The 14,068-nt window shown below is 33.2% G+C and overlaps 1 protein-coding gene across 1 annotated transcript; it reads left to right on the forward strand.

The window, feature by feature from the left end:
- Positions 1-752: 752 nt before the first annotated feature.
- On the forward strand, positions 753-2,054 carry LOC143566679 (uncharacterized). The gene is made up of 3 exons (XM_077053304.1): positions 753-881; positions 1,457-1,621; positions 1,728-2,054. Exons 1-3 carry the CDS (start codon positions 870-872, stop codon positions 1,965-1,967), a joined length of 417 nt encoding a protein of 138 aa, XP_076909419.1. The 5' UTR covers positions 753-869; the 3' UTR covers positions 1,968-2,054.
- Positions 2,055-14,068: the final 12,014 nt, after the last annotated feature.

Genomic DNA, 14,068 nt, shown 5'->3' on the forward strand with positions numbered 1-14,068 from the left:
ATCTCAAACAGCCCCTAACACTATATATGACAGAGGACGACCATATAATAGGAAACTACTGATTTGTGGTCCTAAATGTAAAATCAAGGTAGTATTTTTTAACTATTTTTTTCCCACTTTTCATCTTATGTTTTACGTGATATTTGAACTCACAATTAGGGTTGTTCACGAGTTGAGTCCGAGTTAAGCCAGAGTGATTTTGAGCTCAGGCTCGAAATTAAAGGAGGCAACTCAACTAAGGCTCTAGATGTTGACAATGTTAAGCCACCAATCTTAATTAACTCACGAACAACTCATATCGTATAAATATGCCCGAGGAATCGATTATGTATTATGGCAATGTTAATTTATATACGGTTTAAACTTGAAAGTTTTAAAATAAATGTTATATATATTGGAATAAAGTAATATATCTTCGTGTGAAAGTGTTAACATATATATTGGAATAAACCTAGATCAGTGTAATAACATCAAAATCCCGAGAAAAAAATATATTATATTACTCATGGATTGGCACGATATCCTTAAATATTCACAATACTTATATTTATTCTTATCTATTAACATACATACATACATGTGTGTCTGTGTGTTCTTATGTATTTTATACATGATACATATGTATATGTATATATATTCATGTGGGACAATATGATAAGAAAGCATGGACCCATCACCCATGTAAACAGCCACCTCTTATGTACTTTTATTTATTATTGAAGAAAATTTGGGTCCTCGTCTTCGTGTACGCCAAATTTCACATAAATACTCGAATATATATATCGATGAATATATAGCTACAAATTATTACGTGATTCTTGTAATCATTGTCTTCTTCTCCACCCTTTAATCTTTTGAACCATTTCTTCATGATTTTTCAGGTATGTCAAAATTAATTTAATGATCATCAATTGTAGTACTCCATCTCTTTGTGATTAATTAATTCATGTTAGTTTTAACATTTTGTTGGTTAACTTCATTTTTGGGTTTTTTTTCCTTATGATCGTAGATCTACTTCATTTAGACATATTATTTGTACAATAATTAATTTATTTGTTATTTCAGTTAAACTAGTGGATATAAATATTTTAGGAGACAACTTTGATGAACGAACTTGTCCTTTTTATTTTGTATAAAACAGATTATAACAAGTTAAATTTCTTTATATATCACCAATAATATGTACTTAGCTTCACAAGTTTATAAAAAGATGAGCTTGCATAATGTTGGGTGATTGGAAACCGGAATGGACCGGCCATCAGGCCGCCCGATCCAGGACCAACTTCATGGTCCTTGTTTTCTGGCTACGGGTTCTGTCTCAAACCGGTCTGGTTATGAAAAGATGAAAGAAATTACTAATGTGACCACTGATAAAGTCATACTGCCTTTGTGGCCTTGTGACCGACGCGTTTTCTTGTTTGTTTAAGTTTTGAACTTTGAAAAGTATTATTGACAGGGTCGCGAGGCACCAAGTGGATGGCCATTCGGGCTCGGTAGTATGAACACGAGACTTAGTATAAGAGAGACTGTAGAGGCTGTCACGGTTACAAGAGAACCAAACACGTTTCATGGTCCCTCATCAAGCTTTTCCTCGTTTTCATCATCCAACTTTGACACCGAGGTAATCTGGTCTTATCACTAGCTTTAGAATCCGTGTAATACACTGGAATTAGCTTTAGAACCCGTGTATTTTGTTGTTATTATCTAATAATCATTTTACCAAACAGTCAACGGCATCATTCTTTCAAGACAATAGGGTGTCATTGGGACGACTAATCGGACTAAGACCACGAGACAATGGAACCTTATACTTCCCTAGACCCGTATGCATACCTCAAGAAAGATCCCAACGCTACAAGGAATCCTCTTATACTCATCAAACCGAGACGCCTCGAGGGGTTTGTGTTCCAAACTTGTTGAACATTTTAGTCAAGATGAGCAGAAGTAAAAGTCAGTCAACACAATAAAGAATCAAAATGTGTGAATTTTCTATGTATTCTTGTCATGTGAAACAACAAGAGTAGTTGAAGATTTGGTTGTGTGACGTATTTGTAGCTAGCTGATTCGATTAAAATAAATAACGAAGACGATATAAATGACAAAAACGCGTTAGTTTCATGACATAAACTATGGCTACATAACTCTTATAACTTCATAGGATGTCATCGTTGTTGTTTATGCAACGTACAAATCAGGTCAGGTTGATGCCAAAAACCGGACCACACTGGCTTAAAAGCGATTTGGTCCCAAAACCGAACCATGAACCTGGCTCCAACTTTGGTCAACCAATGTGTAAATGCATCTTGTAAGAACAAATTATAACTCACCATTTGGACAAGAGAACCAGTAAGACAGATCTGGTATTCAAAATTGAACTACGAATGTAATTCGTTTAAATAAATTGAACTTAATAAGACAGAAAAAAAAGTTAAATAGGTTAAACGAGTCAAAAATGCCTACTTCGTATTAAAATGTAGTAATCTCTTGAATACATGTTTATTTTAATAATGTAGCTTCTTTAATCAAATATTTAAAGTGTAGCTTGTCTTGATAACCAACAAGTATATACTGTTCGCATTTGGTACATTTTGGTTTTCTCACACCTAAAGCTGTGGGTCTACTTAGCCGAGTCCAACGGGTCATGCATAATAATGTTATGACTCCAAGATCTATCGATGTAGTGTTTAAAAGATTGAGTTTTGCTATTCAAAAAGGACTTGCTGCGCAACTAGTTTGTTGTTAGGCCTGTCATAACATGTCGGACACGACATGATAAGACACAATGACATGTTTTACTAAACACGAACACGACACGATAACTAATCATGTCATTTTCCCAAACACGAACACAAACATGTTAAGTAAAGGTTAACCTGCTAAGACCTGTCTTGATAACCAACAAGTATATACTGTTCGCATTTGGTACATTTTGGTTTTCTCACACCTAAAGCTGTGGGTCTACTTAGCCGAGTCCAACGGGTCATGCATAATAATGTTATGACTCCAAGATCTATCGATGTAGTGTTTAAAAGATTGAGTTTTGCTATTCAAAAAGGACTTGCTGCGCAACTAGTTTGTTGTTAGGCCTGTCATAACATGTCGGACACGACATGATAAGACACAATGACATGTTTTACTAAACACGAACACGACACGATAACTAATCATGTCATTTTCCCAAACACGAACACAAACATGTTAAGTAAAGGTTAACCTGCTAAGACCTGTCTTGATAACCAACAAGTATATACTGTTCGCATTTGGTACATTTTGGTTTTCTCACACCTGAAGCTGTGGGTCTACTTAGCCGAGTCCAACGGGTCATGCATAATAATGTTATGACTCCAAGATCTATCGATATAGTGTTTAAAAGATTGAGTTTTGCTATTCAAAAAGGACTTGCTGCGCAACTAGTTTGTTGTTAGGCCTGTCATAACATGTCGGACACGACATGATAAGACACAATGACATGTTTTACTAAACACGAACACGACACGATAACTAATCATGTCATTTTCCCAAACACGAACACAAACATGTTAAGTAAAGGTTAACCTGCTAAGACCTGTTAAGTGGCCTGTTTAAACATACAATGAATAATACAAGTGTAATGAAACAAAATTTTTCAAAACAAGCATAAAAATCTTAATTAACACAAAATCCATAACATATATGAAACAAAAAACCACAATCCTTAACATATATGAAATAAAAAACCAAATTGATAACATACTTGAAACAAAAAACCATAAAAGCAAAGCATAGCATCAATTAAAAATATAATAACGGGTTCTGACGAGAATTAGTGAAATGTCGTATATAAATATGACTTTAGGTTTAAGACTTTAGGAGTGTATATTTATTTATTTTTTAAAATTAAAATATACACATGTTACCAACAATTTAACAAGTTTTTAACCTATTAGGACACGAATTTTTAACATGTCTTAAACATGTCGACTTGTTTAAGGCATGAAACCTGTTAAGCTCAAACCAAACTTGTTAAAACCCGTGTGATGTCATGTTAATAGGTCCGTATCATAAATTAACAGCCCTATTTGTTGCCCTTTTGCCCTGTGTTTTGATGAAAACGCTTCATAGCTTCATATATATAGATGAAGAAGAAATTTTAAGGCTAAAATTATATAATATAAAAATAGTCAAAAAGTTATTGATGGTGAAACTGTTAGTTGTACATTAAATTGAGCCGTTTAAAAGTAAAATTGATTTGACAAGATAACCTAGTACGTAGTTCTAACTTGTGACACATGAACATGATATGAACAAGAAAGGGTAAAGTGGCCAGTGGCCCCTTTGCATATACATGAACCCACAAGTCACGAGAATAACAATGCCATCAAATCAAATTATTCTTCAAAAACTCGTACTTGGTTAGAGATAAATTGTTATCCTGTTTGCCACTAAAATCAGGTTAACATGATAACATGACACTAGCTCCTAGTTTGTACCATAACAGACCTTGATTGTTACGGGCATTAGTAACATGGGTTTCTTCTTAGGTTCGTGTATATTAAAGTTCAATAAATTACAATGTATTAAAGTTAAATACATTTGTTTGTATCATTTGACATTCAAGTAATATTATTTACTCGGTATGCACACATCTTCTTATATGAACTAGTAGATGTGATGGGTTCCGGGTTCACCAGAAAAACGAACTAGCCGAAGGAAATGGCAATGGCCGCCTGTAGGCTGACAGTTCCCAAGAGAAATAGGTGAAGTTGTGGGACCCATGTGACTTTATATTCATTTAATTGTTTGTTTTGATTGTAACGGATGTTTTGGCCATTTTCAAAAGGTTAACTTTTAGTTAGTGTTAGGGAACCGTGTTACGTTGTACAAACTTGTTGAATCAAACTATGCAACGGGTCAAACCCTACCCTACCAAGAAAAACACTACCCGAACCGTTACTCGGTAATGGAAAAGGTCAGACCGGATCCGCCATGTTACTCTAATGCGGTGTAATACCCCACCCCACAAAGGGGTGGCGTGTCACAAATCATAGTATTCAAAACATAAACATCATTTCACTAGTAAATGTTAAAAGTACAGAGCTCTAGGGATAATTATTATAATTGCCAAATTTAGCTGAACTAGAGTGTGCTACAAAAATGGCTAGCATTTTACATTCAAATCCTAGAGCTAATTATTTTTCTCTTTTCACACCCCACCCGAAGTAACCTGTTATAAAAAAGATTTACAGAATGAACCGAATGCCCAGTACGGATAAAAGACTCAAGTAAAAGAACAACAATAATTAAGTAAACATTTATTTATAACAATAAAAATAGTTATATAAAATGATACGATGCAAGTATGCAAGCCAATAAAATATATCGTATCATATGGATGATACCCACGAGCCGAAAACATCATACCAGTGAGGCTACATATGATGCACACTATGTACCCAATAGTGCGATGGTGGGTGTTGGCATACACCTACCATCCACAATATCATATACATATAACCTAGGATCGATCCATACACCTCCTAATAGCTGTGGGCCACACCTGCCCTTAAGAGACGCCGTGAACTAATCTCTCCGTCACGGAAGGAGCACACAACATCGATGCCACAATGTTGTGCCTGTGGGACACTCCACAGGAAGCATAGAACTCAGGGTACCAGAGTATAATAAGCAAATACAGGTAACACGCTCAAAGTACAAACAATGTCAACAAATATCCATACCGTGTAATAAGTAAGGAACATGCGATATTGGGTGAAAACTTAAAAAGAAAAAAAAGTAGCGCATGCGTACAATATCAATCTATATTTTGAGTTCAAACGACCTTAACCGGACCGTGAAGCAAAATAAATTTGGATCCGATTAATATTCCAAAGACGTTTAGGAGTTCCAAAAGAACGCGAAGCATCAATGGGGTTTTAACAATCGAGCACGATAATAACAAGAGGATGGGTAAGAATCCGTACCGATATTTGCTTATGTGTGTTTATAAAAACCTACAGTTTAGTTATAATTTAAATGAGATTATATTTTAAACAAAAAAATTGTGTTATTGTGACAACTTACTTAGTTTTATATTAGGAAATTTTTATATAGAATTTTACTATCACACATAAATTATGTTTCTATCAGCCTAAATTAACTATATGCTCTTATAGTTATTTTGAAAACTTATTCAAGGCGAAGACTTAAAATAGCATAAAAGTACACCACCATAAGTTTTAAAATTAATAGTTCTATTACGTCAACAATAATAGTTTAATATTGATTTTATTATAGAATGTTAATCTTAAATTAACTTCCATTTAGTATATATATCTTACTGGAAAATTTGTGGGTGATACATATTTTAAATTAAAAATACTTGACTCTTAATATAACCACAAATGAGTAAACGGATAAATAAAATTTGCTGACCTCTAGGTTAGAAGTTGAAATAATCTGTTTTCCTTGAAGTAATTTAATCAAGTATAAACTCAGTTTGTTTAAATGTTCGATGATATACATTTTTTTAATAAGTCATATTCCTCATGTATAACCAAATAAGTCTCAAATAAAAAGGGTGAAAGTTTCGGTTTGGTTACCTTAGTCGCCGAAGTTAACGATCCGAGTGTAGTCGAAACAAAACAAGCAGGTAACAATGGTCGGAGGTTCAGCGATGCTTCTAGTGGTCGACGGAAACGACACGTGGTGGAGGTAGTGTCTTCAGTTTTGGGTTTAGCAATGTTGTGTTCTTAATCGGGATTTTTGATGCTTGCCAGGAAATATTTAAAGTACAATGAATGGTTAGTGAGTGAGATGGGCCAATTTCTTTTGATTCTCAAGGAACAAGTCCAATTGACCAGAAGCTTCTCAATGGCGGCGGCTGCAGTAGTTGTGGGCGGCTAACGGTCTGGTGTCCTCTTCTTCTTTTTACTCTATTCTATTTTGTGTGTAGTGCATTTAATACTTTTTCATCTCTTGTTTTCTTTTATTATTATTATTATAATTATTTTTATTTTATTTATTTATTTTTTTTACGTAAGATTTGGGTGGGAGTACTTTCATTTTATTGTTGTTATTATTATTATTATTATTTTATTTAATTTTATTGATGGTTTATATTTCATATATATAACCGACATATGCTTGCATGAAGATTTTATTAATATTATTATTATTATTATTATTATTATTATTATTATTATATTGTTTTAGTTATTGTATATTTTATATTCGGTTTTCAGATATTTCATGCGGTTCGAGTATGAAACGGTTCCCGCGAGTCTATATACTAATTGCCAGGACCCGTTTGAATACGATGATTAGATTTTCAATTTTGTAGCCCAATAAATTTGGGCCCAATTTGATGCTGAATTATGAGCGAACCATATTGTTGAACTGAAGTTGAACGTCTCTACATGAATTCATTTGCTTATAATACTTGGACGAAATATTTATTTATTTATTTATTTATTTGCACGGCAAATTTCTTTAATCATTATTGTTTGTGGGACTTGAACATAATACATTCCTATAAGTTTACTTAGTTGTTTAAAAATTTTGTTTTTGTCAATGGACTACCACCTTATTGGTAAAAAGAACAACTTATTACTTTACAAAACACAATATTGATTTTCAAGAACAATAAAAACATCATTTCATACAAAACAAACCAGCTTTAATCAATTCATATCATAAAAGTAAATGACTCGTAGAGTCCGAGGAACCAATGATTGATATTTAGTAGAATAGGCTTTGCGATTTAAAAGGGTATAGCAGCGCAACTTGTTGCTCGCTTACCCATTATCCCAGGGCCGACTCCGAGAATGAGAAAATTTTTTTGGGCATTAAGTGAAGGAACATTTTATCGGGTCTAAACAATTTAATTTTTAAATGGGCTTACTTGGTTATGATTTGAGTTGTTTAAAAAGCTTTTATATAAAAATAAACTTAAAAATGTATCAAATAAGAATAGAACTCACAACATCTTGGTTAGATGTCATACCTTTTAGCCACTAGATCAAACTAGTGGTTATGCAATTGTGTTGAAACATTGATTATACATATTTTTTTTCCATAAAAATAGATATAATTTAAAAAAAATAAAAAATTTTCGGGCCTAGCGTGGTGTCGGGCCTATGGTCGTCAACTACCATGCCTCCCCTCATGCCGGCTCTGCATTATCTATATGTATCTTGGTTTGTGTTAATATTATTAAAATAATTCACGAGCTAAAAAAAATTATTGGTGGTAAAAAAAATGTAAATATAAAGCAGTTCAAAACATTAAATACAAAAAAATAAAAGCAAATCAAACTATAAACCAATAAATGAACTGCTCGAATAGATAGGATCGTGATCTTATGCTAAGACTAGGATGTATAAATTGATTTGAAATATAAACAGTTTCGCAGTCTTTCTTCGAAACCGTTACTAAAACCATACCCAACCCGAGACTCGATTAACTTTTATATGTTTCATAGATTCGGCCATTTGGGTCTCGTGGGTCTCAAAAAGTCGCAAGTATTATCCGATTTGTGCTCACCCCTACATCCCCAAAAGGATGTTTCATGTAATTTACTCTTTTATTATATTTTATGATAATTCATAATAAGAAGTGAATCGAGTTTCTACACCATTTTGGTTTTATCTAACTTCATACATAATAACAGATTACGTTAGATCAGTTGAAGACATACGATATTATAAAAAAGAAAAAGAAAAAATAGTTACTTGTTATAAATAATGTTACAATTGCTAAATGCCCAAAGAGGACTTAAATACATAGAAAATATTACACGATCAACAATAAGCCATCTATATCTAAATGAGTTATTTGATTTTAATAATTCAATTTAACCTCTTTAGCCGGGGTTAATAATAACTTCAGAACTGTTTACAAACAATCCACTTGGATGACGATTGGCGTATATGACTAAAACCAATGCCAAAATCTAAATAACGGGTAATATGTGAAATTCATTTTCAAAAAGGACCCATTTTATAATTTGGGGTATTCAAAAGACAAAAAAATATAATTTACTGTAATATACGAAAAATCGAAACAATAAAATAATAAAGTAATAACCGTCGAATATTTGTGGTCAATTATTAGAAGTATTAATATCTCGTTAAGCAGATGAAACGCTAAATTAAGTTTAGAAGTATTAATATCTCCCTATAACTCGTCGCCGGAAAACGGCGATCTCCGCCACCCTCTTCGCCGCTTGCTGTCTCCACCATCTGCAACTCTGTTTTCTTCCGATTTAAACCGCTGCGACTTACCTCGCCTATCTAATTCGTTCTGTTCGGCCGTCAAGGTAATCGTCCGTTTCCCTACAACCTGTTTATTCTGATAACTTGTTTTTCTTTTATACCGAACTTGTTCCGGCGATGAAACCCAATAAGAACACCTAACTTGAAATCATATTTCTTTAAATAACAATAAGATGAACAAGCAATAACGTTTTCGGTAAAATCAAGCATGTTTATTTGGATCGTGTGATTTCGTTTTAACCTTTTTGTACCGGTTTCTTTTGTGACCATTCGTTAATGGATCCTTTCACCAGCCCTTGGCTTTCTTGCTATTTGTTGGTTGACTTAGGTGCTGCGAAACCGAGCGGTAGTAGTCGGGGAAGAATTGAAACATATTGAAGTTTATTTAATCTAAGTTCATCCTTGTTTTTCATTACAGTACGTAATAATGCATGATTTATATGTCTATTTAATTAATTATTATAGTTAAATAATTGATATAAATTAAATGAAGATGTCCAATACTTTAGTTAAAACAAATTTTATGATACCGTGATAAACAGATTGAGCCACCAGAATGTTGGATCAAGTACATGCTAGCATAATAATATTGCTTGGGATTGTCATGATTATTTTGCAAATAATTATCACGACCAAACCCCACTAAGCTTATTCTAACTTTTATGTTTTGAGGTACTATGCGATAGCATTACCTTGTAACGCCAATTAAATAATGAATTAAGAATCTTAAACCTGTAGTCGCCGGAAAATCCGTAAGCTAACGAATCACCATTACGATAATTTAAATTTCCTATAATTAATCCTACAAGAAACTAAACCGCAGGTTCTCACACAATTTGCGGACGACGTTGACTTTACTTTTTCTTTCGCTTTTGGTTAAGGTACGAATTCTGTTTCTTGTTACTTCGTAGTACGGTTTCTGGTTTCTTTCACTCATAGTAGTAATTATATCCCGTTACTTTATAGTGCGGTTCTGTTTTCGTTTACTTATAATATAAATTCTGATCCGCTACTTTGTAGTACGGATTTTAGTTATGCGTCAGTTATATTTTGAGTTCAGTTATGTTATATAATATATATTTGTAGCATGCAATAGATTATTTATTTTGTACTTTTTATTGCATGTTCTGGTTTGAATATGTTTAGTTATATGGTTTTAGTTTTGTATTCTGTTACCCGAGCAGTTTCTGACTTGTCATTGGGGCGTCAACGGCATGGCACTTGTCATGACAGTGCGTAGTTAAAGTTCACGGCGTCTCTAACTAGTACTTGTGAAGTATTAGGGCCACTTAGGGGCGTATGGATCGATCCTAGTTCTGTTCTGATTTCTGATTTCTGACTTCTGATTTATGGGGGATGGAAAAACGTGTGTACGCCACACGTGCCATCTCATTGGTGCATAGATTAGCTAACTGTGTACCTCTCTGTTTCTGGCTCTGGGTGATTCTGTGTACACGACTTATTTTATGGATATATTATTGTCGTGTAGTCTGATATATGTTTCTGCATCTGTTTCTGTATATGTTTATTTTTATCGTTTTATATATATATATCTGTTATTTAGTATATTGGGTTATATCAGCATCTGTATTAGTATTATATTTAGTATCTGTATTAGTTCAGTTATGGTCTAGTGCCAGTTCTATTTATGTTGCTTTTTCGTAAGTCCGTCTTTACCTATACTATTGTTCTTTCCGTTACTGGGCAATTTTTGGCTCAACCGTATTTTCTTGTTTTGTTTTTCTTATTTTGTTTTCAGGTAATCCGGGACTCGGGGAAATTAGTGATGAGAGAAAATAATGAAGTTCACGTTTTTAAAAGTTATTTCATTTTGGTTTAATAATATGACATAGGTTGCATTTATTTTTGTTGTATTTTGGATTGTAGCGTTGATTTGATATCTCTAATAGTGACACGTCAGTCGTTCCGGGTTGGGGTGTTACACTTACTCTGGTAAATATATATGTGGATATTGATCACTTGTCTATGGATTAGCAAATAATCAAATGTGCGGAGCAAAGCATGTATATATTAATAATGGTCAATGTTTATACGTTTGCTAATATTTTTTATAATAATACGGTGGCCGTCCGATTAGGACATAACAACAAAATAGTCGGTGGTGGACGGTGGGTCGAATGGATGTGTTCTTCATCATGGCGGTGATGGTGAAATAATGTCATCCACTAAACCAAGTGAACTATGGGACCAAGTAAATGCATTATTATTACTCCATATGTTGGAAACGACTTAAATTTGGTTCTAAGAGCATTTTGAGGTTTTCATTTTTTTTACAAGAGAAAATTTACTCAAATATTGGATAAATCCCTGGTATTCACTCCCAAAAATAACTTTTTACCACCAAACCAATGTTGAAGGCTATATTCTATAATAGTGATGTGAGCTTTTAGCTTTGTTGAAGAAAGATTTAAGATTAACTCGACTCAAAAGTCTTGAATATTTGATAGGAATTACTATTTTTAACAAAAGATAGTATAAATACATGTAAAAGTTATATTCAATGATCTAACTATCAATATTGATAAAAGTTACGATAAAATTCGACCTTGCATGAAACACTCATTTTTCGTAAGCATATGATATGATTTTAAGAAAACCCCTACTTTATTTATTAAGTAAGAAAATACGAGTTTTTTTTCTTGCAAGCCAGGTTATTATCAAATTATATTTTAGTTAGCTTCTTTATTGTATCTAGAGGTGGGCAAGCAACCCGGTTAACCGGACCAACCCGAAAATCAAACCGAAACCGAACCGGTTTGAAACTGATTATGTAGAACCGGTTTGGAACCGATTGAAACCGGAGGGTTGGAACCGGTTTGTAGTTTTCTCCACCAAAACCGGTTTCAAACCGGTTAACTGAACAGAAACCGGCCAAAACTGGACAAAAATCAGTCAAAACCCGAACCTGAACTGAAACTAACCATAAACAGGTTTTGACTTGTGTTGACCAAACCTAACCGGTTTTAACCCGAACCGGTTTCGAGTTTTAAACCGGTTTGTGTACCTCTAATTGTTTCCATTTTGCTTAAGTGCTACTATTTAATGCATCGGTTTCCTATAAATCGTAACCTTTGTTTGAGAAATAAAATAATCATAAACTCGTTTCTTGAAGCTTGACCTACTCAACGGGTCTCTATAAAGCGTAATACTAAGGGTTAAATGAAATTCTCATTTTCATAAAGCTAATATGAATTCTGAAATTTAATTTGAATCGATTTAAAATTGTTGTTTCGATATCAATAGATACTCGACTTTGACAAGCTTAACTTTGACTTCTACAAGCTCAACCTCAAGCCAACTGGCTTGAGGTTGAATACAGGACGAAACTAATGATAAACAAAACCTAACATCCATTCATTAAAATATTTAGGGTTGTTTTTTTTTATGGTTCTTCTATTTGTAATGTAGTTTTGCTCATTTTTATTTTTATATGATAATCAAGTTTATAAATAAAATTTGGACAAGAATAATAGCTGTCATGAATGATATTAATATATTACGAAAACTTACAAGTAAATGAAAACATTAGTAAAATAGTGGAATGGCCCATCAATTATGAGACGTTATACCAAATATCCATCTTCCACTTCTTATAAAATATTATTATATCATCTTTTTCATTTATAAAACCAAACCAAACCAAACCAAACCAAACCAAACACTTTGATTGATTTGTCACTCCACAGAACAGAACATATGGCAGTAGTTGAGTTGTTCGTACTAGGTTGCACAGGATTCGTGATGTTCCTTCATGGTGCCAATTTCATGTTCCACGCTCTAGCTCATCAGATTGCTATTCGATCTCTCAGGTATATGTTACTAATATCCTATTGATCAACTATATGAAGATCACATCTTACATAGCTTGCTTTTATGCATCATTAATATTACCATTGGTGTTCACTAAACCAGTTCATGAACTTTTTGACTTGAAGTTCATTTATGTTCATTTATTAATTAATAAACGAACAAACAAGAACAAAAATATGTGTCCCTTTAGTTAAACAAACAAACATGAGCACATGCCTTGTCTTGTGTCGTTTGTTCATTAGGGTTTGTGAACGTTCATTTACATTCGTTCTTTTAAATTTGTTTATGTTAGTTCATTTATGTTTTCGTTAATATATTCATTTAAATATTTTTGGACCATTATAACTTATCTAGTTTTGAATTACTTTTTAGGCCCAACATGTTGCTCTTCACAATACTTTTAACTGGATTTAACTTAGTTATGCTTGTTCACCTATGTTTAGTTGTGTTCGTTTGTGAACCGTTTGTTTATAGTGTTAACGAGCATACATAAACAAACACGAACAAGAAAACCTTGTTCGTGTTCAATCGTTTGTTTGGTTAAAGTTAAACGAATGAACACAAATATGCTTCGTTTGGTTCGTTGGCAAGCCTGGTGATGACAATTAATTGAAAACTTTGTTCTTGTGTTTCTAACTCTTCTTATTCATCATTACAAATTGTTTCCTAACAATAATAACACAGCAGATTAAACGGTTGTTTATTGTAATAGCGTGTACCAAGCTTAGATTGACTTGGGAGGAGAAGATTAGGCAGGATTTGATAGACTTAAACCTTTCAGGGGACATGGTTGAGGATAGGAGTTCTTGGAGACGTAGAATTAAAGCTAAGGATATTTAGGGCGATATGAATTATTAAAGGAGCTACTGTTTACCTTATTTTGGTTGCACACCATTATGCTATTTTAATGTCATATATTATATAGTTTTATTTATTAGTAGTTTTAATTCTATTACGGGCTATTACTAATTATATTATTGTTAAAC

The sequence above is a fragment of the Bidens hawaiensis genome, unplaced genomic scaffold (assembly GCF_021521415.1).
Source record: "Bidens hawaiensis isolate Kalapana, Puna unplaced genomic scaffold, B.hawaiensis_p1.1 tig00023037_1, whole genome shotgun sequence".
Lineage (NCBI taxonomy): Eukaryota > Viridiplantae > Streptophyta > Magnoliopsida > Asterales > Asteraceae > Bidens > Bidens hawaiensis.

What these genes read in the sequence shown, in the direction of transcription:
- LOC143566679 (XM_077053304.1), top strand. An exon ending in CATCCAACTTTGACACCGAG is followed by an intron (nt 1,622 to 1,727) that starts GTAATCTGGTCT and finishes TTTACCAAACAG; the next exon opens with TCAACGGCATCATTCTTTCA.